The sequence below is a fragment of the Orcinus orca genome, chromosome 13 (genome assembly GCF_937001465.1).
Source record: "Orcinus orca chromosome 13, mOrcOrc1.1, whole genome shotgun sequence".
NCBI lineage: Eukaryota > Metazoa > Chordata > Mammalia > Artiodactyla > Delphinidae > Orcinus > Orcinus orca.
Window position 1 is genome coordinate 81,680,704 of NC_064571.1, and position 27,798 is coordinate 81,708,501.

The 27,798-nt window shown below is 37.2% G+C and overlaps 1 protein-coding gene across 1 annotated transcript in view; it reads right to left on the reverse strand.

Moving 5' to 3' along the window:
• Window positions 1–530: 530 nt before the first annotated feature.
• LOC101280496 (calmodulin-binding transcription activator 1-like) overlaps window positions 531–27,798 on the reverse strand; it is a 64,337-nt gene continuing 37,069 nt past the window's right edge. Inside the window, exon 2 of the mRNA XM_033437534.2 lies at window positions 531–1,018. Within this exon, the coding sequence (XP_033293425.2) occupies window positions 787–1,018 (232 nt within the window). The 3' untranslated portion in view covers window positions 531–786. The remainder of the gene's footprint in view (window positions 1,019–27,798) is intronic.

The following is a 27,798-nucleotide window of genomic DNA, read 5'->3' on the forward strand; positions in this document are numbered from 1 at the left end:
AAATTGGTCCCCGCCTTTCAGGAGACCACAGAATATGCGCTAGAGAAGAAAACCAGGTGAACACATGCAAGCACTAGAGGAGAGTAGGTTGGAGGAGGATTTACTTTCCTAGGGAAACATGTTTGATATTTTCCATCTTCATCTTCAGTAACTCTACCCACGGCCAAGCCACTTCTGCAGGTAAGTTTTTTTTTAATTTTTTTAAAATTAATTAATTAATTTATGGCTGTGTTGGGTCTTCATTTCTGTGCGAGGGCTTTCTCTAGTTGTGGCAAGCGGGGTCCACTCTTCATCACCGTGCGCAGGCCTCTCACTATCGCTGCCTCTCTTGTTCTCTGTGGAGCACAGGCTCCAGACGCGCAGGCTCAGTAATTGTGGCTCACGGGCCCAGTTGCTCCGCGACATGTGGGATCTTCCCAGACCAGGGCTCGAACCCATGTCCCCTGCATTGGCAGGCAGATTCTCAACCACTGCGCCACTAGGGAAGCCCTGTTTTTTTTTTTTTTAAAGGATGAAAACACAGATTACACTTTATTTTTAAAATTGAAATCAATTTTAATACAGAAAATAAAGACAGCATTTTGCAAATTTATCGTTCAGAGGGGTATCTCTATTTAAGGAAATCAGCCAGTTACACTTCGAGAGATGAAATATTACAGCTTGTACACCAAAATCAAAAAATGAAATTAAACTAAAAAATGAAATGGTTACCAAGGTAATGCATGTCAGGGGATCAAAGGTGAAGGGTCACACATTATGAAAAAGAAATCCAAAGGGACTGCTACATCATAATCTCTCATTAGTGTTCCAACGGTGCCTCTCTTTGGGTAAACTTGAACATTTCGGCAGACACTCAAGCAGCTTTTTCGGTGAAAAGATTTTTACATGACTATTGCTATTCCCATGATCATCTATAGGTGGCACGGTGTTGAGAACGCAGCAGGTGCTAATTCCGCACAATACACTTTGAGAAACGCTCTTCCGGCTTGTTTTCGGCAGCCATTTCCCCTCCGCGCATCACAACCTCCTCCTTCTCGTGACAGGGACCTGGGCGAGCGCTTCGTCCCGCCGCCGCCGCACTGTAATTCTGTGGCTCTCTCAGTCAGCTTGGCATTTTGAAGATGGGCGAACAGGCAGAGGAGGGAGACAGTCCTGTTAGTGGAGGATGCCCTGATACTGATATGGATTTAGCACAGAGTTATAAGGCTGTGGATGCCATTTAGACTTTAAAATTGCATTATCCCCTCTTCCTACCTATTGTTCCTGAGGTCCAAATTCCCCAGGTATAACAACCCAGTTACAGTGCAAGGGCTTCATCCTCTGATCTGACCATAGAAGACATAGAAAAAATGGTAAATTTACTGTGATCTGGCCCACTTATGATAAGAGTCATGGGGTCACAGGTGATAAAAATCACATCTGTCACCCACTCCTCTCCTGGTCTACATCCCTTTTAGCCAAGCTGTCTAGTTAGCAAATGGCCTTACACAACCCTCTTCCTCATTTATACATTCATTTTCATACAAGCTTGCAATAAAGATTTTAAAATATATTTTCTGTTTATATCTCGTGTATAAACTGGGAACTCTGGATGTTAATTAAGTCTTACAGAGCATATTTTTAGTACAAATTATTTTTAAATGTGTTATTGGTACAAACTCATCACACTTCTATCAGTACCATCTGATTGAAACACTGGCAATCACTGCATCTTGAATGCAGGCAGGTTTTGTGTGGTAACACCTCTAAAATTAGCAGGAAGGAAAAAACAAGCAATATTCAGGAGGAATTTTCTCTTCACATGACACTGTACATTTTTAGAGGTACACGTTTCCTCCTTAACACAAACACGAGATTATGTTTCTTTATGATTCACACCACATTATGAATGATTTAACTTGTTCTTAAAAGATAAAAGAACGTTCATATTTTTTTTGGAGAAGAACACATTCATATTACCCTATTTTGGGTGCAGGAGAGGACAGGTCTAAGGATCCATTTCTAATGACAACAGTAAACCCACACACAGCTTTAACCTCTCAATGAGCAATTCACTCTCTCAATTTCTGACCTCCAGAGGCTTTTTTTTTTTTTTTTTTTTTTTTTTTTTGCGGTACGTGGGCCTCTCACTGTTGTGGTCTCTCCCGTTGCGGAGCAGAGGCTCCGGACGCGCAGGCTCAGCGGCCATGGTTCACGGACCCAGCCGCTCTGAGGCATGTGGGATCTTCCTGGACCGGGGCACGAACCCATGGCCCCTGCATCAGCAGGCAGACTCTCAACCACTGCGCCACCAGGGAAGCCCTCCAGAGGCTTTTTTAATTTCTAGTTTTTGAATATAAGAATAATAAAATTTCAATGATAGCCTTTGAGAAAGGGAAGTAATCTTTTGGAGTAGCATATTGAACCTCAGAAAACAAATAACAGCTTAAGGTCATACCATTGGTGCTTGAAATGAACATCACTCAATGCACAGACGTTCCTGTCCGATACCAGAAACAATTTTACAGTGTCTATCAAAAAAGCTTTAAATAGTAACTTGGAAATATCAAGCCCCTAAATGTTTCATCATCCACAAACCAGGATATTCCTGTAGAGGTGTAGAGGTCACTAGGTCCAGGCCTTCACAGGTCACTGAGGCTCAAAGAATGAGTGTGCAGTGACCTGCCTTATTTAAGTTCCTTATGCTGAATAATGATGCTTGAGGAGGGTCAGCATCAGCTGCCTGGAAGAGCAGCATTGGTGCTGTCTGTACCTTTTCATTCATTTGCTCTTTTTACAGGACTAGACCTAGGTTTGTCTTAAGCCAAATTTGATTCAGGCAGATCACCATCCCTGGTTTGTATGTTATTTTTCAACAGCAGATTTAAGACGTCTAAATGATGGGGCAGTTCTTTGGAGTAAAGATTACAGCCTCCAGTAGTAAATAAATAATGAGTTTGGGACCTGAAGCTTGCAAGGATTTTTCTCACCAAATCAAATTGTTTTCCATTCTGTGATTTTTATACTTTGCTGTACAGAAAACCCTAGATAACAATCCTCCAAGAAAAAGTAGTTAATGATAGAGCACAAATTTACCCAGGTTCAAGTTCAGTTGGGAACATATTACTTTAAATAAATGAGAAAAACATTCAAAACCTTACCTAAATGCTTCCCCATTTGTATTTGTAGCTGCAGTGTCAAGCTCACAGATTCATACTGCATAAGCATTCAATGAAGTTTTATAACATTTTCTGCTCTTGTTACTCATTTTTACATGTATCCATTCATTTATTTACCATATATTGAGTGTTTAGTGTGTATCAGAGCCCTTGCTAATCTGAGGAACTGAGGAACAAAGAAACCCTTGCCTTTCTAGCACTCAGATATTGTGGAAAGAAATACATACTTACAGAGACACATCCCAGTATAATTTGTCAAATACCATTACTAGATTATCCACAGAATATTTTTAAAGTACAAGCCTAGAAGATGCTATATCTTGGAGTCAAGGAAAACTTGAAAGAGGAGGTCATCTATATGAAGATCTTGAAGAATGAGAGAGTTTATTTTATTAGAGTGTGGAGAATTGATTGAGGATAGCTATTCAGGCCAAATGCTATTCAAAGAGTGATGATAAAATAAGTACAAGAGGATAAAAGGCAAAATAAGAAGCTGAAAAGTAGGGTAGGTATATACTCATGAGAGGATATCTATGCTAAGCTAAGGAGTATGATTTTGTGTGTGCATGCACACACGTGTGTTTTAAATTTGCAGCAGTGCGTGAAAAATCAAATTTTTGATTAGAAAGGCAAATATGGTTGGTTTTTTTTTTTTTTCGGTACGTGGGCCTCTCACTGTTGTGGCCTTTCCTGTGCGGAGCACAGGCTCCGGACGCGCAGGCTCAGCAGCCATGGCTCACGGGCCCAGCCTCTCCGTGGCATGTGGGATCTTCCCGGACCGGGGCATGAACCTGCATCCCTTGTATTGGCAGGCGGACTCTCAACCACTGCACCACCAGGGAAGCCCCAAATATGGTATTATTTTGGAGCATATCTAGGAAGTGACAATACTGGTGGCAGGGAAGCCATTTTGAAACTATCTTAAGATTCTAGGTGATATTGTGATAAGAGTGTGGGCCAGGCACCAGTGAATTTCAGTCTAACTAGTTCTTCTCATGTTTTTCCCTGTGTTCATGATCTTACGCTGTGAAGATGATGGGTGAGAGGACCAGAAGGAGCTAGAGAAAAGGATGTAGTGAAAAGCTGTGACCTTAAATAAGCAGTTTTAATTAAAAGATTAACAAAACTCATAAGATTACAGAAAACAGTCAATTAGATAATAGTGATGATATACAGCATTTTCTGTACACTTACTATGTGCCAGGTAACACAGATTCTCTCCTCAGTCAAACTCTAGCCAAGTTCCTCTGAGCCCTCTATTTGAGTAGACCTCAAACTTGGCCTATAAAAACTCCAGATGCTCAGCAAAAAAATGCTTTCACCTAGTCTCCCTTTTTTTACTCACACTAAAAGGCTTAAATGCTAACACGGCTTCTAACAGCTCAAGGCTGCATATCTAGGATGATAGCACTTCCCCTTAAAGTGCCTGCCCGAGGAAGCTCAAGGTTGCCACAAGAATTTACTGCTTGTTCTAGCCAACCCTTGACCAGAGGCTACTAACCTTACTTTCTTAAAACATTTGCTGAAAAGGGCTTAAAATTGTGACTCTGTCCTCTGTCTCTTTGAGAGGTATATGTACCTCCTATAACTCAAGAGTGACCTAAGAAGGCTTTCCTTTGAAATGTGATCATCAGGAAAGATAGGGCCTCTGTCTCACAGTGTCCATGGGAGAAAAGAATCCTAACTTCCATAATCTCCAGTGAACTGACACGTTTGTTCGAATAGCATTTACACTAACTCTCTGTAACTCTATTCCTTCATTCGTCTTTAAAAATGCCCAGTCACCTCATTGCACATCCCAATTCGATTCAATGCAATTCAATTCAATTCATACTGGACTCTTTTCCCTATTGCAACATTGTATTACTGATTAAAATCTGTCCTTAACACGTAACTAGCTTTGTTCATCTTCGACACAGGCGTGGTGACAGGCTGGTACAATCGTTTTCACCTTAGCGCCTCATAGCCACACCCTACAAAATAGTTGTTGGCTTCATTTTCTACTACTATTACCTGCTGTATGTGAGCCCAGTTCTCTAGGCAATTAAAGTACATGGAAAACATTTTAAGCAGCAAAGAGCTAAAATATTTCAAGTCTCAACCCAATTTATTCTAGCAACTGGAAGAATATGTTTCTGTGAATTCCTTGTTCAAGACAGCAGTTCCCAAGTGTGGAAAAAGCAAAACAATGTAGACACATGACTTCATTACTTATAATCACCCAGCTTCAGTGAGAGGAAGAGCTCCAGCTGTGTGCAGAGAAGCTCTTGGGAGCACAGCCTCAATTTAACTCTTTGGCACATGATTCAAATTATTTTATTTATAACCTGATCTTTTGTCTGTAACACAAATTGCTCCCAAATACCTTCTCAGATCTCACACCAGGAAAGAGATAATAAAAGTGCAATTCTTCCCCCAATTACTACTTATTAGCTCTTCTGATGTTTTCTTTCTCATTATAATATTACTAGAATAGGGTTGGCGATTTTTGCCAAGCAACTAGGAGTGAGTGAGTGAAGTTCAGGTTCTGGTGGACCCTCTGCTCCACTTGGTTAGATCTCAACTCTACTCTTGGCTCAACTCACCTTTTTGATCATGAACCCCAAATCTTAGTTTCACTCCATTATTTTATCTATTGCTCCATAATTTTTATGATCTATACAGTCTTCTCTAAATTTACTATTTGACTCAATTTAATTTCTACTTAACTTTGTTCTTTAACTTTCCTTCTCTAACATATGAGTTTTCCATACTAATAAATACATCCTTGTTATCCCTAAGCACTAGTATTAATTTATAGGTCAGAAAACCAAGGCTTGAAAATAAAAGAAGACAAGAGAAGGGAAAACAAAAGAAATGAGAGGGCTTCCCTGGTGGCACAGTGGTTGAGAGTCCGCCTACCGATGCAGGGGACATGGGTTCGTGCCCTGGTCCGGGAAGATCCCACATGCCACGGAGTGGCTGGGCCTGTGAGCCATGGCCGCTGAGCCTGCGCTTCCGGAGCCTGTGCTCCAAAACGGGAGAGGCCACAACAGTGAGAGGCCCGCGTACCGCAAAAAAAAAAAAAAAGAAAAAAGAAATGAGAAAAAAAATGAAGGAAAGAAAAGAGAAGAAAAAAAGAAAGAAAAAGAAAAAGAGAGAACATAGGCTTAGGTAGAGAGGCAACTTGTACTGAGGAACAAGCTGGTAAATACTGGAGTTGAATCCATGAATTTGACTCTAAATCCAGTCTTCTTTTTTTTTGCGGTACGCGGGCCTCTCACTGTTGTGGCCTCTCCCGTTGCGGAGCACAGGCTCCGGACGCGCAGGCTCAGCGGTCATGGCTCACGGTCCCAGCCGCTCCGCGGCATGTGGGATCTTCCCAGACCGGGGCACGAACCCGTGTCCCCTGCATCGGCAGGCGGACTCTCAACCACTGCACCACCAGGGAAGCCCTAAATCCTGTCTTCTTAATAACTCTACATTATATGCACTGTATTATATATATGTACAGGACAATAAAATATTATTTTAATGAATGGTACCACATTTACTATTATGAGGAAATTATCTTTGATTGCAAAAATACTACTTGTGAAAGAAGAGATCTGAGGGACGTTTGATTAGCAATATCATCCACTATTTTACATAAGCAAAATAATAATAATAATAGTAATAATAATAAAATCTTAATCAGAAAGGATAAGTCATTTGTAAAAGATTGCATAATTTGTAAGGGCAGGAACTGGTAGGCAAACTAATACCTCACAGGCTCCCACTTCACTTGAGTTTTACTCCATGCATTCTGTCCTAACTATAATGCGCATACACATTCTTACCCAAGCGGTCTTCATGTCCATGATTTCTCAAGAGTTCTAAACTGAAGGTGCTTCATCCTCCTGATGTCACAAGTCTTCTTTGTGCAATTTAAAATAACTGCATAACTAAGTTTTCACTGTTGTACATCTCAGCTGTTTGCCAGGGCACTTTTTTCTGAATAAGTGCATTTCTTTCCAGTATGATCGTAATTTTTGCTAAGCCTGCAGTCTTCTCTTCTTCCTAATCACATCTGTAGTTCACCTGAGATAATGACTTGGCTTTTCAGAAATTAAAAACCTTCAGGGGCTAGGAATTGGCCTGATTAGATACCCTGCCATGCCAACTCCTGCTACCAGGGCTGCCTAAGGCATACACTAAGTCAATGTCAGGTCCATTTTGTCCTTAGAAAGCCCTCTCAAGGTCAGCCATTCTCATTTGTTAACTGTGTCTTACCCCTTTCCTCTCAGTATTCTAGGAGAGGATCCAGGTGCTCCCATCAGGCATTAGGAGGAATCTGACAGAGACAACGGCCCTGAAGTCTGTGGGTGTGAGGAGAGGTCTCCTGATGGACCACCTGCAGCTGGGGCTGCCCTGCAGCAGCCTGGCTATGCGAGCTCAGCCGAGCAACATGCCCTTTTATGCCCTCTATTTCCACATCCATTAATGGTCATGATAAATCTGTGAAAGACCCAACTTAGCATTGCTTTCACTCAGTTTTTATCATCAATAAAATAAAAACAGTGTTTTCAGTGTTGTTGTGAAGTTCGGAGGTCCTACAATAAAAGTTTAAGCACAGCACATGGCATAGGATAGCCATCTTAATTAAAGGCTGATGAAGTTCAACACAAGTTGTCCCCAAATATGCCACTTTGACATATCGATGACTTTGAATTACAGTTACTTAAGAAACAGCCAGTGCAAAAGAACACTCTGACCCCCTTTTTCCCCCCTGAAACCAGGAAATAAATCTCCAATGTAAAAGATACCCTTTCTGTACCAGCAGGTAGAGAGACGCCCTTCATATCACAGACAGGGAATTGTATCTCCCTCCTCCAAATCCTTTGCCTTTGTGACTTCTCATCACTCCTCTCAGTTACACCATGCCCTCTTCCCCAGTTCTGGATATTTTTTCTGCCCTTAAATTCAGGACACTGAATATAAATTAAAGATACCAAAAAGAAAACCTTAAACTAGGTTATCAATTAAAATCTCTAGGGAGATTCTTTCAAAGAGGAATTTATCTAATGCCATGTGCTTATGCTCTCATGATTATGACTCTGACTTCCCAAGTGTCTCATCTTGGCACTGGTCCTCCTCCTGAAGTTATATTTTTGTCTTAATCTTAGGAACTGAAATGTGGATCCCCAAACGCTTTCACCTTTTCTCCCAGTAGAGTTATAGGCCAAGAGGAGATCTGATGGCCTGCCAGATCGTCCTCAACTCTCAGCGTGAAAATGTATATTAGTGTTCCCATGACATCGCTGTAACTTCCACTTGTGTAATCTCATTATCTTTTAATTTCCTGCCCTCTGCCCAGTACCTGGTGTCCCAGAATAGCCATCCTTCAGTAATACATGCCAACTTCCCAAACTTCTAACTATGTTTTTATAAGAACACATTTCCATATTGTACATTCAGAAAAAAAAATTAATTTGTATTAGTCCGTCAGAAAAACGAAGCATTGAATTTTTTCTGTTCATGCTCTACTAGAAAGGGTGCCCTGAGAATGACAACTGACTGTTCCAGACCACTTAACAATGTCTTGCATTACAAAAACCTTTGGTCTGGGTGAATTCAAGTGGGAGCATGTTTAAAAATCATTTTAAGAGAATAAATTTCTTATTTTGATACAGCACTCATGTTTTAAAATGTTGGTGGTTTCATCCATGAACAGTTTTAAAAAATTCTCCAACTTTCATGAGAGAGACTAGAAGAGGAAGTTGATGATGTTTAATTTTCTTAACATTATTGATTTTGCTTTCATGGGCATGATTTATGAGAGATTCCTCAAAATTGCAAGTAAAAGGATCTAGGAAACACAGATATATAGAATACAATATAAAATTCGAGAAAATTGTATGCATTCCAAACATATAGTATTGCAGGAAAAATAAAATGTTACTTCAAGGACACATTTATTTATTTTCAGAAAATAAGAAGAGTATGAGAACTTCAGTCATATTATGTTAAACTTATGAAGACTATTATGTAGGTGTAGGTGGCATTCTGCTGGGTTAGATCTTACTTAATTCATATTCTTTGTAATCTCATCACACAGTATTGTAGACAATAAATTCTGAAATATGAAATTTATAAGAGATTCATCAAAATCGAATTGTATAGTATGATTATACATTTGAGGAAGGTATTTTGGTTACTAAGTACCCTGTTGATTTTTATCTAAATGTACAATTAAATATTATAAATTAGAAAATATTCTTAAAACGAAGAAACTAAGTCTAGGACGTAGATGTACACTAGGGAGAAATATGATGACATTACTGCATCCAGAATACTTATAAAAGGATTGAAATTTGCAGTAAAAATGGCTTACATTTCAATATATTTAATATGAATGAAGCATACATATGCTATTTAACAGAAAATAAAGAAAACTATCCTTTTTTTAAAATAAGGCAGATATAGTAACCATGCAATGTCCCCTACTTGTATATATAAACAAGAGCCATGAATTAGATTACTTGAAATACAGAAAATACACATCCTCAAGGGCACTGGAGTAATTCAATACTGTATGGGGTTAGCTTTTTAAGAATGTATTGCAAAGGCCCTAAGGGTCTCACACCTCACTAAATTCAAACTTTTAATGCTCTCATTTCAATTTTGTCAGACATAATAATAGACCCTAAGGTGGGAATATGCTATTTGGAGCAAAATAGAAAAGCGTATCAATGGGCTGTAAATTATAGATGCATTGTATGGGCAGAAAATATTTTAACCTTTAATATAGAATATAATTTAAAAGCAGTAATCCAAAGAGGAAGAATAAGAAGTTACTTTATGGAAAGGAACAGAGTTGTTTCCTAAACAAAAGTCAAATATGACTTTATTCTTCTTTGGCTAGAAAATCAATATACATGTTACCCCTTTGCCTTTGAAAAGCAGTTCTATGTTTAGGTCAGTTTTAGGCATTTTCTTCTCATTTCCTCTTCTTAGTTGGCAGACTTTTCAAGAAAGAAATCAAAGCTTTGGATTGGATGTCCAACATTTTTTTTTAACCAACAAATCCCTTTACCATTATTTCCTTTCACTCTGCTTCCCCCAATATATACCACATTTGGTAAGGTTTGCTACCTAGTAACCATCTATGAAAAAATAATAATATGCTATTATGGAAGTAGTTTGGCTCTTGGAGTGTATTAGAACTGAATTTTTAAAAATCTATTGTTTTTTATTGAAGTAGAGTTGATTTACAATGTCATGTTAGTTTCAGGTATACAGCATGGTGATTCAGATATACATATGTGTGTGTGTATATATATCTGTATATATACGTTTTCAGATTCTTTTTTCCTTATAGGTTCTTACAAAATATTGAGTATAGTTCCCATACTATAGAGTAGGTCCTTGTTGGTTATATATTTTATACACATTAGTGTGTATATGTTAATCCTATACCCCTAATTTACCCTTCCCGCCCCCCGAACTTGAATTCTAACTTGGCCCTTTGATGCCTTAGTAACTTTTGGCAAGTTAATTAACCTGATGGATCTTCAGCTCCATCCACTGATGGAGGTTTACAACTGTGGCTGTGAGAAATAAATATAGTATGGATAACGGTGGTCCCAGAATTAGATACAAGTTTGTTATTGTTATTGTTACTGAACACCAAGAAGTTCAGAAAGTAGAAGTATAAATAAAACTCATCCCAAAACTGAGAGTGTATGTTAAATACTGCTTTCAGTTCCAAAAGAGACATTCACACTGCTTTAAAACATGCTTATTTCAGCCACAGGTATTGATGCAAAAGTTATAGCTGCAAAAATTATTAAAACTTATTGAATTCTGTATAAAATCCTACTAAATTATATTGTTATAATAATCAAAAATACAACACTGCCCACTGTAACTTAATATTCTTCCCTACATAATACCAAGGTATTCATAAGATTCTATACTACTACAGAGTATAACATCTAGGTAAATGCATGAGCTATTCCTTAGTTTAAATTATTAAATATCATATTTGAATTAGAAGCCAACATTTATTTCATGCATTCAAAAACACATACTTAAGTAAAAACTTAATGCTATATGTATATATATATATATATATATATATATATATATGTATATATATATATAAAATCCGTGTTCTGAAAACTACAAAACACTAATGGAAGAAATCAAAGAAGACTGAAGTAAATGAAGAGACATATGGTGCTCGTGGATTGGAAGGTTCAACATAGTAAAAGTGTAATTTCTCCCCAAATTGATCTATAGATATAATGCAAAAACAATCAATCAAGATATTTTTGTAGATATAGGTGAACTGATTATAAAATGCATAAGTGTCGTAGGCTGAAAAATGGTATCCCTAAAATATCCACATTCTAATTTCTGGAACCTAAGAATGATACCTTATATGGTGGGGAGAGATCCTTGCAAATGTGATTAAGAATCTTGAGATGGAGAGATTATCCTGGATTATCCAGGTGGTCGCAAATGTAATCACAAGTGTCCTTATAAGTGGAACAGATGGAGATTTGACACAGACACATAGAGGACAAGGCAATGTGAAGACAGATCAGAGATATTTGGCGATGCTGGCCTTGAAGATGGAAATGATGCAGCCACAAGCAAAAGGAGCCAGTAGAAGCAGGAAGAGGCAAGGAATGGATTCTCTAGAGCCTCTGCAGGGAGTACAGCTCTGTGAACACCTTGATTTTGGCCAGTGATACTGATTTCAGACTTCTGGCCTCCAGAACTGTACGGGAATAAATTTCTGTTGTTTTAAGCCACCACATTCATGGTATATTGTTATGGCAGCTCCAGGAAACTAATAGAATAAGGAAATGAAAGAGAACTAGAATAGACAACACAATTTGAAAAAGAAGAAACAAGTTGCATATAACTTCTCTTCTTCAAAAAACAGTGTTAAAAATAAGAAAAGCTATAGGAGCTCGAGGCTTTTCAGGGCATGAGCTACCTTTCTTCTTGCATGGCCTTGCAATAAACCTTTTTCTGCTCCAAACTCCGACGTTTCAGTTTGTTTGGCCTCACTGTGCATCGGGCACATGAACTTGCATTAACAAAACGAAGACTCCTAAGATTTCAAGTCCAGGGCCAGGTTGAAAATAACACCTGTGCTGTGATAACAAAGAAGGGTGGTTTTTTTCTGAAAAGTGTCTCATTTAGAGTTACTGGATTTGTCAAGATGTGATTTCTTCATCCACATACGATGACCTCTGAATTGATCACTGGGAAGCTTCCAGGAGAATGGTGTGTATGGATTATAACTTAGATCTCTGCATGATGAGAAAGGCTCTGAGCCCCAGGTTGAGGTGTGTCATTTATATACTCAGGACTTAACAACCACTGTATATGGTTCCAACTATCTGCTCCCAGGTCTGCCCTGGTTTTCGCCTCAGTCCAATCCAATACTGAGAATGGGCAGAATATCACTTCAGGAAATTCTTTAATAAAGAATATTTACAGAATGAAAAAAAAGAGAAAAGCTATAGACTGAAAAATACTTACAAAATATGTTGTATTTGACAAAGCAGTTGTATACAAAAATACATGAATAACTGTCAAAACTAAATAATAATAAGATAACCCCCTAAAAATGGAAATATAGACAGGCAGATGACCAAATAAAGATACAGATTTTATATAAGCACAGAAAAAGGTGTTTAAGAGCGTTAGTCGGGAAAAGGTAAAATTAATCATGGGTGATAGAAGACCACAGCTATAGAGTAGGTAGAATACTGACAATACTGTGGGCTGACAGGATGCAGAGCATCTGGAACTCTCATACATCAGTGCTCAGAATGCCAAGTAATACAACCATTTTGGAAACATGTTTGGATTTTCTTATAAAGTTAAATATATACCATGAAACGCAGTACTCCCACTCACTGATTTTTACCCAAGAGAAATAAAATTATATGTTCATACAAAGATGTGTACTCAAATACTCAGAGCAGCTTTAGTCATAAACACACATACACACATGGACACACACATGGACAACCCCTATATCTATCATAGTTTGAATGGATTAACACATTGTGTCCATACTACTCAGTGTGGACTACTGAGTAGTATGGGATGCTACTCAGTCATGAAAAGGGATTAAATACTGACCTATGCACAACATTGATTCTAAGAACCTATATGCTAAGTGAAATAATCCAGAAACAAAGGCAGATGAGCTACATGATTGAATGTTATGAAATTCTGGAAAAAGGCATAACTATTGGGACAAATCTGTTTAGTTATGTTCACAGGTGGGGGACTGATGGGACAGCTGACAAAAGTGACATAAGGAAAGTTTTGGGGGTAGTGGTGGAAATATTCTATTTCTTGTTTGTGGTGGTAGTTTCATAACAACATACATTTGTCCCCGTTTAGAGGACTACATACAAAGGAATGGCTTTTTATTTACAAAATCTTACAAACCTGACAAAAATAACTACTTGAAATTCAAACAAATATTTACAGAACAAGTGGCAAGTATTAGGTTTTAAAGGATGTGTATATGTGCTTGTGTATGCGCGTGTCTATTTGACTGACAGTAATTAATTTTATTTGCAAACACAAACAAGGTGGAGAAAAAGTGCCTTTTTTAGGCAATATGCTAAGTTGGTATTTATTTGGTAGGAGTAGTACATAAAGTTGGCTTGCTTTTCCTGTGCATTTCAGAGCATCAATATTCAGTACATTGGCTGTTTCTGAGAGCTACTTCATGCCTAAATTATTTCATCACACATCTGACAGTACCTTTGTGTGAATAATTCACCCTATAAGAATCCCAGCTTATCTATGGATTCCAAATCACTAGGATTCACTGAGGTTTTTCAGAGAGCTTCGATTGTTGCTACAAGGAACCAAACTAAATTCTCTGCCGTCGAGGCTGAAGCTTTTATCATCATGTCAGGACTTCCCCTCACCTGTATTTTATGGTTTGCTGATGGATTTCTAGAATAGATTGTCAGATTTAGGATGACTGACACTGAAAATTCTCAGGGTTGTGACACACGTAGTTTTAATTTATGTAAGTGCTGATTCCAATTTATGAGAATTTTCTCATTGGTTTGTTTTGTACTGTATAGTAATGCTTGTTCAATAAAGAATAATTGGAAGTTATAATTAAGCTCAAAGGAAGAAACCACCCATTTCCCACTATAAAAGATCATTTATTAATATCTTGGAATATATTATTTCATTCTCTTTCAAATGTATATGTGTATAATTTTTATTAAATGGAATCTTATTAAAATGTAGTTTTTTGTTTTTTGTTTTTGCGGTACACGGGCCTCTCACTGTTGTGGCCTCTCCCGTTGCAGAGCACAGGCTCTGGATGCGCAGGCTCAGCGGCCATGGCTCACGGGCCCAGCCACTCCGCGGCACGTGGGATCTTCCCAGACCGGGGCACGAACCCGCGTCCCCTGCATCGGCAGGTGGACTCTCAACCACTGAGCCACCAGGGAAGCCCCTAAAATGTAGTTTTAATTGAACATTTACCATGACCTACTTTCCATATCAATAAATGTAAGTCTTTGATGGTGGATACTAGCCAGCTATAGCGGTAGAATATTATTGAATGAATGTGAATAAGGAAATATATAATCCAAAAAACATTTTCAGTTGGTAGATAGTTTTTCCCCTGAGATCGGGAATAAGGCAATGAAAAATTGGTTTTTGAAATAATTTTTAAAATATCATTTATAGTAGAACCAAAAATAAAGAAATACTATGTATAGACTCTAGCTGTGAAAAAAATACTACAAAAACTGTCAAGGTTATCGAAAACAAGGAAATCTGGGCAACTGTTACCAACAAGAAGAGCCTAAGGAGGTGATGACTAAATATAATGTGGTATTTTGGATGGAATCCTATAAGAGAAGAAAAAAGGACATTAGGCAAAGACTAAGGAAATCAGAATAAAGTATGGATTTTAGTTAATAATAATGTGTCAACATTGGCTTCTTAATCGAGACAAATATACTAATGCAAAATGTTTGATAATAGGGGAAAATGCATGTGAGGGATACTGGAACTTTGTAAAATCTTCACAGTTTTTCTGTAAATCTAATACTATCCTAAAGTAAAAATAATTAATACAAAACAAGACAGGGCTCAAAGAGTACAGGAACGAAGTACACATGGTATAAACAAAACAAATATCAAGATGGTAGACTTAAAAACAAGTCAATCATGAATTGCATTAAATTTAAATTACATCTGACTTTATCCATACCACTCTCCTAAAATTGTTTCTGTCAAGATCAACTAAAACTCCATACTAAAACAGTCCAATAGGAAAGTCTCTGTCTTCATACTACTGAATTTGATACAACAAAATTTAAATAAGTTGACCATGTCTGTCTTCAAAAATATGTCTATTGGTTTTTGTGATACTGATTTTTAACTTAGTGACCGTTTTATTTCTTGTTACTCTTCCACCCACCTTGCAGTTATTGAATAGCCACAGAGCTCAGCATGAGCCTTCTCTTCTGAGATAACATCGATTCCTATAATTTTCAGTGCCATGTTATATGCACTTGAATTTATGCCACAAATCTGATTTTTACCCTGAGCTCCAGGACAGAGCTAAGTGCTTATCTGATGTCTCCACTCGAATATCTTAAAGCTATTTTAAACTTCACGTAAATAAAATTGACATGTTTATCTACTCCACTAACACTTAATCTTGTTTTCCCCCAGAATCTGCCATCTTGGTAAATGGGCCAGTATCTATTTAGCTATGTCAATCAGAAATCTAGGAGTTATACTTGATTCCTCTTTTCATTTACTTTTTCCATCCTATCTGTAGGCAAGACTCCTGAACTTTGCAACAAAAATCTCATATTCATTCACTTTTTCCTTGCTGCACTATTACCATGCTAAATCAAGTCACTATCATCTCTCATGCACCACTGCAGCAACCTTTTAACTGTTCTCCTTTTCTCCATTTTTGGCCACATTACCTTAATTACCTAAAAAGAATCCAAAGTTATCTCTTTAAACATAAATCAGATTATGTGAATATCCTGCTTAAATCCCTTCATTGACTTCCTATTCATTAAAATAATATCCAAATTTTGCAAGGCTAATTTTGTATTACCACATGTCCGCCTTTTTTTTTTTTCCCTCATGTATTCATTGATTTCTGCTCCCTCCTTCCCCCACAAATATTTTGCCAGGACTACTATAAGGTTCTTAGAATTCATTTGTAAACCAAACAGATGACAATCCCTTTCTTTATGGAGCTTACATTAGAGAAGGAGAGGGACAGCAGCAAGAAAAAAACAAGTACATAGACAATCTTTGCTGTTCATGGTAGTGTCAAAGCAAAAAATCAAAACAAAAACAAAAGGAAACATGCAAACTAAGACCTTCATAATCAAAGGAAAAATATGATTGTTCCATGACCTTTAAATATTTTGTCAAAACAATACAAACTGTCTTACTCTCAGTTTTAAATATATAAGGAAATTTTTAAAAATTAAAAAAACATTTATCTAGTGTATTATAATTTAAAATATTAGAAACATTGAGAGCTAAAGTGGGGTTTTTTTGACTTGTAAAAACCTTATCAAAGGTAGTCTGAACTATATTCTTGACTTCAAGTTGCATCATTTATGAAACAGAGTAAGCATGTTTTCTCTGACTTGGCACATTTTCCAAGTTTGTATCAGCTTCCAACACTTTATTCTTTGTGTTTTCTGTATCATGAAGTACAGATCTTCCTTGACTTACGATGGGGTTACGTCCAAATAAGGCCGTTGTAAGTTGAGAACATCATATGTCGAAAATGCATTTAATACACCTAACCCACCAAATATCCTAGCTTAGCCTAGCCTACCTAAAATGAGCTCTGAACACTTACATTAGCCCACAGTTGGGCAAAATCAATGAACACAAAGCCTATTTTATAAAAACAATTCTTGAATATCTCATGTAATTTATTGACTTCTGTACTGAATGTGAAAAACAGGTTGGTTGTATGGGTACAGAATGGTTTAAGTGCATCGATTGTTGACCCTTGTGATCTGTGGCTGATTGGGAGCTGCATCTCGCAGCCACTGCCCAGCATCACAAAAATCTACCACATATTGCATTATTTACATAACAATTCATGCACTGAAGAGACAGCAGTGAGGTCAGTACTTTATATAATTATTTCCAGTGACTATACTTTAGTAATTGTAATGTGAATGATGTAGTTGGGGGGGGTCTGGTGTTATCTAACTAAATGACAGTAATTAGAATTCATGCATATCAGAACCATGCAAAGCAAAGACTGTTAATGCTATGAGTCTGTGAGTACTAGGAAGAAAATAAAAGAGCAAAGTAGGGAGAAAGAGAGTGTCTTAGCTCAGGCAGCTATAACAAGCTACCATAGACTGGGGTGCTTAAACAACAAATATTTATTTCTTACAGTTCTGGAAGATGGAGGTCTTAGATTAGGATGCCAGCATTGTTGAGTTCTCACAGGAGCTCTCTTTCTGGTTTGTAGTATGACCATCTTCCTGCTATATCCTCACATGTCAAAGAGAGAAAGCTCTGGTCTCTTCATCCTTTTATAAGGACACTAATCCCATCATGGGGGCTCCACCCTTATGACCTCATCTAAACCTAATTACCTCCCAAAGGCCCCACCTCTAAATACTATCACATTGGAGATTAGGGCTTCAGCCTATGGATTCAGGGTGGGGGGACACAATTCAGTCCGTAGCAGGGAGTCCATAGCAGGGAGTGACAGAAGAGGTGCTAATCTGATAGAGGAGCAGGAAATTTCTTTTTTAGGAGGTGATATTTGTGTGAAGTGTAGCTATCCTGGAAAAGAACATTCAGTCAGATCTCACCTTCCTGTCTTCCATTTACTCCCTTGTCCTTTCCATCCTATTTCTGCTGATGAGGCTTTGAGCTTTTGTGTTTATTTTCTTTCACTGCAATTCGCTTTCTTTGGCTGACTCAGTCTCACCTGCAATTCTCAGCTGAAATATTACTTCTGCAGAAAGACTATTCTTGACTTGTATCTGATGTTGCCCCAGAGAATTACTATATAGTCTATCACCCTGTTTTTTCCTTCATGGGTTCTATCACAATTTGTAATTATGTTGTTTGTTTGTTTAGTTTTTTATGTCTATCTTTCTCATTAGAATGTAATTTGTATGAGGACAAAGTATTTGTCTGCCTTACTTGAGAAGGTATCTCCAGCTGCTTTTAAAGGGTGTGTTGTATAAGGTAGGGGATACTCAATAAATGTCTTTTGAGTAAAGGAAGAAAATTATTTCTTATGCTATTGTACTACAAGGAGGAAGTTATGCATATTTTTATCTCTAGTCCATAATAAAGAGCCATCCTGTGTTAGATATTCAGTGTTGGTTGACTGATTAATAATATCTATCTTCTCTAGATTCCCCTTCTTTTTAAATGAATGTCCACATTTAATTATTTAAAATGTTTATCAAATACTTGCAATTTGTTTGGCATTTAAAAAATAAAATATTCTTGGGACTTCCCTGGTAATCCAGTGGTTAAGACTCTGCACTTCCACTGCCAGGGGGCATGGGTTCGATCCCTGGTCAGGGAACTAAGACCGCACATGCTGCGTGGCATGGCCAAAAGTTAAAATAAAATAAAATATTCTATTTGTAATACTTTCTATACTGCCTAATATTACTCTCAATTCAAATAATTTGAGTTGTCCTGAAATTAGTGATATTTATATTTATTCTTTTAACATGACTTTTCAGTTATGTTACAACATACCCCCTTATAAACATCTTCTCTAAAAGAAACTTTTTCTTTACCCTCAAAATTCGAAAAACATCCTTTCTGGGGCTTCCGTGGTGGCACAGTGGTTGAGAGTCCGCCTGCCGATGCAGGGCACACGGGTTCGTGTCCTGGTCCGGGAAGATCCCACACGCCGCGGAGCGGCTGGGCCCGTGAGCCATGGCCGCTGAGCCTGCGCGTCCGGAGCCTGTGCTCTGCAACGGGAGAGGCCACAACAGTGAGAGGCCCGCGTACCGCAAAAAAAAAAAAAAAAAAAAAAAAAAAAAAAATCCTTTCCTTTGTCTTGAAAGAAACAATTCAAATGATTTTCTAAAGACATCATTTATCAGCAGACTTCCTTGTACTGGAATACAAAGTTCCATCCACACATATACTGCTTTTAAGAAATAAAGGGAAATCTTTATAAGTTGTGATGAGAAAATGAAATATCTATGTATGTGTGTTTGTGTATGTATGCGTGTGTTTACAAAATAATACATGTATATATGTATATCTATGGCTGCCTATATCTACCCTATGATATAAATAATAGTATTGGAGATAGAGTGTTGTATTTTATCTATTTGCTTATCTGTAGATTCTTTTTTTGCGGTACACGGGCCTCTCACTGTTGCGGCCTCTCCCATTGCAGAGCACAGGCTCCGGATGCGCAGGCTCAGCGGCCATGGCTCACGGGCCCAGCCGCTCTGCGGCATGTGGGATCTTCCCGGACCGGGGCACGAACCCATGTCCCCTGCATCGGCAGGCAGACTCTCAACCACTGCGCCACCAGGGAGGCCCTCTTTATGTTTCTTAATTACATTTTGTAGTTTTCAGTGTACATGTCTCGCATATCTTTTGTTAGATATATTATAAGGGTTTCTTGTTGTGCAATTTATGGTTATTGTAATTATGATCCCCAAATTCTTTGACATGCCTTTCATTGATGGGTGGGGTTTATGTTCTTCCCTTTAAATCTGCGTGGACTTGTGACTCACTCATAATCAACTGAGTGAGGTGGAAAAGACAGAGTGACTTTCTAGACTATGTCAGTAAGAGTTTCAGCTTCCACCTGTTTACTGGGAAATTTATTTTTAAAGTCTAGAGCTACACTGAGAACAACACAGAGGGAGGAAGCCTAGGCCACATGAAAATGTCATAGTAGGTAGCCCAGTCTCAAATCCCACCTGAGGTTCCAGTCACCAGCCAGTATCACTGCCAGTCCTGTAAGTCCAATGCCACATATTATTCCAGTATACAATCCTAAAGTAGCTGTGCCTAGTCCAAATTCTTTACCCACTGAACCCATGAGCATACTAAAATAGTTGTTTTAAGTTTGTAAATTTAGTGATAATTTGTTACACAGCATTAGTAACTGGAACACTGTTATAAAACACCACTTTAAAAATTATGTATTTTTTTTATCATTTTAGAGAAATGGAACAGATTTTTGTATATTAACCTTGTATCCAGACATCTGGCTAAATTAACTTCTTAATATCTCTTATAGTCTGTTTGGGCTGCTATAACAAAATACCGCAAACTGAGAAGCATATGAAAACAGAAAGCTGTTGTTCACAGTTCTGGAGGCTGAGAAGTCCAAAATCAAGGTGCCAACATGGTGACATTTTGGTGACAGCCCTTGTCCTGGTTCGTAGCCTTGGCTTCTTGCTCTGTCCTCACATGGTGGGAGAGGCTAGAGAGTAATGTGGGGTCTCTATTATAAGGCACTAATCCCATTCATGAAGATGCCACCTCATGACCTAATCACCTCCCCAAAAGCCCACCAACGAACACCATCACCCTTGGAGTTAGGATTTCAACATTTGAATTTGGGGGAGGGATACAAACATTCAGGTCATAGCACTATTCTTCATTTATTTATAAAATTTGGGAATTTTTCTACACACATATTTATGTTGTCTGTGAATAATGAGCATTTTATTTCCTCTTATCCAAACAGAGATGTTTTATTTATTTAATTTTTGCCTGCTTGATGATAGCCATCTAAGAGGTGTGATGGGATATCTAATGGTAGCTTTGATTTGCATCTCCCTGAGTATTAGTGATGCTGATCATCTACTCATGTACCTGTTAGTCATTTATATATTTTCTTTGGAAAGATGCCTGTTCAAATCCTCTGCCCATTTTTTAATTGAATTGTGTGTTTTTATATTGATTTGTATGAGTTCTTTATATATTTTGGATATTAATTCCTTTTCAGATATACAACTCACAAATATTTTCTCCCATTCTCTGGTTACCTTTTTACTTTGTTGATTGTTTCTTTTGCTGTGCAGAAGCATTTCAGTTTGATGTAGTACCACTTACTAATTTTTGCTTTTGTTCCTTGTGCTTTTGGTGCCGTATCCAGAAAAAATCATTATCAAGACCAATGTTAAGGAGCTTTTCCTCTGTGTTTTCTTCTAGGAATTTTAGGAACTTGGGTCTTATGTTTAAGCCTTTAATCAATTTAATTTTTGTAAGTGGTGTAAGATAGGGGTCTAATTCCATTCTTCTGCATATAGTTATCCCTTTTTCCCAAACCACTTATTGGCAAAATTATGGTTTCCTCATTGATTATTCTTGACTCCCTTGTCATATTTTGGTTGGCTGTGTATGTGAAGGTTTCTTTCTAGGCTCTCGATTCTGTTCCATTGGTCAGTGTGTCTATTTTTATGCCATAATTATACTATTTGATTATTAAATCTTTGCAGTATAGTTTGAAATCAGGAAGTGTGATGCCTGCAGCTTTGCTCTTCTGTCTCAGGATTGCTTTGACTATTCAGGGTCTTCTGTGGTTTCATACAAATTTTAAGATTTATTTTTAAAAATTCTGTGAGAAATGTCATTGGAATTCTGATAGGGATGACATTAAACCTATAGGTGGCTTTAGGTAGTATGGACATTTTAACGATATTAATTCCTCTGATCTCTGAACACTACAATTATTCAATGTATTCGTGTCTTCTTCAATTTCTTTCAACAAAGTCATAGTTTTCAGCCTCCAAATCTTTCACCTCCATGTTTAAATTTATGCCTAAGTACTTTTTATGTTTTTGAAGGTATTTGTGAATGGGATTGTTTTCTTTATTTTCTCTTAGATATTTTGTTGTTAGTGTATAAAAATGCAATGATATCTGTATGTTGATTTTGTATTCTGCAACTTTACAGAATTCATTGATTAGTTTTCAGTTTGTTTGGTGAAGTCTTTAGGATTTTCTCTATATATTATCATACCATCTGTAAACAAAGACTTTTTTTACTTCTTTTTTTCCAATTTGGATGCCTTTCATTTCTTTTTTTATGCTTGCTTAGGACTTCCAGTACAATGTTGAATAACAGTGATGAAAGTGGGCACCCTTTTCTTGTTCCTGATCTCAGGGGAAAAGCTTTCAATCTTCCACCATTGAGTACAATGTTAGCATGAGGCTTGTCATATATGGCCCTATTATGTTGAGGTATGTTTCTTTTATACTCAATTTCTTTAAAGTTTTTATCATGAAAAGATGTTGCAGTTTGTCAAATGCTTTTTCTGCACCTATTGAAATGATCATATGAATTTTATCTTTCATTCTATTCATGTGGTGTATCACGTTCATTGATTTAGGTATGTCAGATGTTCTTTGCATCCCAGGAATGAATTCCACTTGATCATAGTGTATGATTGTTAATATGCTGTTGAGTCAAGTTCACTAGTATTTTTTGAGAATTTTTGCATCTATATTCATCAGAGATATTGGTCTGCAGTTTTCTTTTCTTGTAGTGCCCTTATCTGGCTTTGTTATCAGCATAATGCTGGTTTCATAAGACAAGTTTGGGAGGGTTCCCTTCTCTTCAATTGTTTGAAAGAGTTTGAAAGGGATTAACATGGATTCTGCTTTAAATATTTAGTAGAATTAACCAGTAAAATCATGTACTCCTGGCCTTTTCTTTGTTGTGAGAAATCTACTTACTGATTCAATCTCCTTACTCACTGGTCTGTTCAGATTTTCTATATCTTCATAATTCAGTTGGTAAGTTTTATGTTTTCAGAAATTTATCCATTTCTTCTACATTATCCAATTTGTTAGTGTATAACTGTTCATAGACGAGAGATAACAAGTGCTAATGAGAATGTGGAGAAAAGGGAATCCTTTGTGCGCTGTTGATGGGAATGTAAGTTGGTACAGTCACTATAGAAAACAGTATAGAAATAGTACAATAAAAGTTCTGATTTGGATAACAAGTGTATTCCTCCAACTTTTTTCTGAGGAAGATATCTTTCAAATATTAACAGAGGGATATTTAAGCATGTAATAATTCAGGTAATAAAATCTTCTTGAAAAGAAAGTTGAAAACAAAATGTCATGGAAATAAGTAATAAAATAAAGTTCAGAGAGATAATTTAAAAAATAAAATTGGTTATGAGTATTAAATATAAAACCAATTAAATGTTTCCTTCAGTGAGAATCAGTAGTCTCCATTCTACCTTAAGATGGGTTTATTGGAGGATGGGTATCTTATCCCCTAGGGTTATTACCCATTTTCACTAAATTAACACTGGTAAACTCTTGTAGGGATAATGTACTCTAAAATTAGACATGTAACTCCAGAATATGTAAATGGAGCCTAGGAGTTTACTAAGTTGTCTCAAGATACTTTGCATATGTTCAGAGGTAAAGGAAAATCCAAGGAAATCTATCTACCATTTTTAGTTCATGTAAATATAACTCTTGGATCTAGGTGCTTTGTGTCTATCTATCAAGTTTGTGAGACAGGCTATATGGCGGTTACATTTCTAATCATTATGTTTATTTTTGACCATCAAAAAGTCACTAGGGTTGAGATTTCATATTAAATGATTAGCATTGCTGTGCATTTAATTAAATTTCCTGCATTATCATGCAAGTTGCTTAAACAAAAAAGGGTGTCTCTGCTGATCCTCAAGTCCCACTTCCTTACATAATATATGTTTCCTCTTTGGACCTCAAAACATTGAATACAAAACAAATCCATGATACATTTAAAGTGTAGGTGAAATAGAGACAGGTGGGGGAGAAATGAAGGGATTAGGAGAAATATGAATTGTACAAGTGACTATTATTTGTAGGTGCTTTGCATAAATCATAAAATTTCTCCAAGTTAGATATGATCGCTCTCATTTCCAAAGATACACATCAATGTACAGAAAAGGTATGCAATGTATTCAAGATCACATATCTATTAAGTGAATGAACTAGCATTTTAATACATATCTGTTCAATGTAAATCCTACCTTCTTGTCAGGTATAGTTTCTTAATGTCTTTGACAAGATACATAAAAATAAATACTTATTTGGGGTTAAGCATAAATATAAGAATGATCAGAATAGATATGGAAGATAGAACTGATGTAAAAAGGAGATTGATTTTTGTTATTGCTTTTTTTTTATTTTTCAACACTGCAATCTTGTTTAGGTTATACATGGTTATCCCTACATTATTTTTTTTTCAAGTGAAAATCAATTTTCCTTTTTCTAAAGTGTGTCTTCTCTGGTGGAGAAAGCACTGGTCTATTTCACAGAAATCCAATATTCTAATATTGTATAAATTTAAGTTGGATATTTTATCTCCTTCATGAGCAATTACCTTTTCTTTTTTTTAATGGGGTAGATACTGTTTGGTCTACCTCACTGGTTTGTTATGGGGGACTCATGAGCTAATGCATATGAAAGCACTGTAAAAAATCTAAAGTGTCGAATGCATGCAAGAGATATTTAATACTATTTAATGAATCATTAGACCACAGTCCCTTCAAAGGAAAGGATATAGTATTTTAGTTTATTTATTTATTTTGAGGATTCTTCAGCAGACAAAAATTGACTAGTACAGTGAAGTTATTTCAGAGGAATTTACTGAGTGAAACCTGAGGTAACCTTTATACATACTGTATCAATTTAGGAAGAATGTTAGATACAGAATCTTATTAATCTATAATGCCCACAACCACCTTGTAAGGTGGTTAATATTCACTCATTAAAATATAAATGGAGAGAGTGGATGAAAGCATCCGGCAACATTATCATTATTTAAACATCAACCCAAAATACAAGAATATAGCAATTTGCTCCCCAAAGGGAAGAACCAACACTTCTGTATACAATAAAACATCACAGAAAAGAATATCGATTCTCTATCTAACTAGCATGAGACCCACCAGGATGTCTTCTTGCATCTGGTTCTCCGGCTGCAGCAGGAGAACTCAGGTGTGGAGCAATCCCTGGCAAAATCAGAGATTAAATTCTGGGAGTTGCAAGAGCCGATATGATATGACAGGATTCTAAGCCAAGTTTAGGAAATGTCACTTTAGATGGTATCTAAATGATATTAAAACTTAGGGAGAAGTCACTTAAACCATTGAAGTGAAGGGATTTAGAGGGAAGTTTCCTCGGGTGATTTTCATTTCAAATACTTTTGCTTAGCATTTAATATAGTATGGTATATTTACTGAATCCTTTATAGTGTTGTACCGCAGTGGAAATAAAGATGAGTGAGGCATACTCGGAATCATTTATCTGTTTACATTCTAATTGGTTTATAGCACAACTCAAAAATAGTACAGTGTGCTTAGGCAAATCTGGAGCTCCGGAGAGACACCTACACTAAAGTTGAAATTTGGAGGTCAACAGCCAATTGCTATTATTTACAGGTATAAAACCGGGTGAGATTATACAGATAGAGGGTGTATCATTCAACTCAAGGACATTTTCTCATTTGGGGATGAATAGTCAAATCATTTTAGTTTGTAACTTGTAGTTTTGAGGAGGTTGTAATGCAAAATAAACGCCATTGATTCAGAGAAATAAATGTCATGATAAAGATTACGATTTTAAACCACTAACACTTTCAATATCCTGTAAGTGTATGCTTTAATCATTGTTTAGGAAGTTCCCTAAATACCTGGTAATTGTGATCTCAAAGTTAAATAGATATGTCTTCAGAAGGAAAAGTAAAATGTTGGAAAAAATCACAGAAATCAAGGAAAGACATTCTCTGCTCCAAATTCCTCCTTTAAAAATAACTGCTCACACTTATCAGTGGCTTTTCTTCAGCAATACTTGAGCAAGTATGCAAATATTTATGCTCAAAGCTATTATTCATTGTGATTATAATTGGAAGAGCCTAACTTACTGTATTTTCCTAATAAATATTGTTAAATCATAGGTGTGATGACATGTGTGATTGGTAAACCACATTAACAATAATAACATATAGTTAGTCTTACATGATAAACACTTTGCATTCATTTCCACTAATATTCAAAACAGCTTTGTTGACAGCTGCAAAAAATGGCCACAATCTCTTTGAAGCTGTCCCTGTGAAAAAGGGGAGTTTATTTCTCATCATATTTGGATTTGGCCATGTGTCTTAATTGGCCAACAGGATATTAGCACCCCTGACTAAAGCATATTGTTAAAAATACTTGCACATTAGGGCTGACCTTGTCTTGCTTCTGGGGACTTTTCCTTCATACATATATAAACCTAAGTTAACCTCCTGGAAGGTGAAAGGACATAGAAAAGAGGCTCCACCTTCACCGACAGCCCAGTTGAGGGCAGACGTGTGAGATCATTCTAGATCACTCAAGCCCAGAAGAGCCAACTCACACCAGAGGAACCACCCAATTAAGAGCTAATTAAGGACTTCCCTGGTGGCACAGTGGTTAAGAATCTGCCTGCCAATGCAGGGGACACAGGTTCGAGCCCTGGTCCAGGAATATCCCACGTGCCGCAGAGCAACTAAGCCCTGTGAGCCACAACTACTGGGCCTGTGCTCTAGAGCCCGTGAGCCACAACTACTGAGTCCACGTGCCACAACTACTGAAGCCCACACACCTAGAGCCCGTGCTTCGCAACAGTAGAATCCACCGCAACGAGAAGCCTGTGCACCGCAACAAAGAGTAGCCCCCGCTCGCCGCAACTAGAGAAAGCCCGCGTGCAGCAACGAAGACCCAACGGAGCCAAAAAAAAAGAGCTCATTAAATAATGTTTTAAGCCATTAGCTTATGGGGTGATGTGCTTTGCAGCAATATTCATTGATAAAAGCCCTATATTTAAATTAAGAACTATCCTAAGTTATCAGATGAAATAGCTGAGTTGCATGCTGCCGAAGTGACATGCTCAGTGTGGAAACAGGAGGTTTAAAACCATATCTGTTTTAACCCATACATTTTGATTTGTCCTTTACACATCATTGACTGCAATCTGGCCCATAGAGTGGTCCGAACCCCAAAGAGAATTCAGCCTTTGTGACATTTTCCCTCAGTCACATCTGGAGCTCTCCCATTCTACTTGAAGGCCCATAGAACAATGAAAAGAGCAGTGTTGAGAGGGAAAATTACTGCAATTAATGATGCACAATAATACAAGTACTATGACTGAAATCATACACAATATGCTATTGCTAAAATCTAGTGAATTTCAACAAGTACTTCTAAAGCTCACTAGAATTTGTATTTAGTCTAAAATGCTTTTCTAAAACACTCAAAATTGGTCCTGGAATGATGCATTGTGCAAAATGGAAACTAAAATTGACTTCTAGAGATTTTTAAAAGCAGAATAAAAATAAAGTGCTTTATCATTCTTAAATATTGATGTAAACAGTCAGTGGCTAAATTTCCCTTCTGTCCTGCTGGGCAGTTAAGTGAAGCTCAAACTTAGAACTGACAGACATTTGTTATCCTTATTGACTGTAGTCTAATGCTACATTTATTAATTCACAAGTTCATATCACAGCAGAGATCCAAACTTTGAGTCATTCTGCTAACAACATATGGCTATGGGTAAGCATACTGCCAGCCTTCTGAACAGTTTCATCACTAACTCATACTGTTTGTGTGCTTTTGGACTGT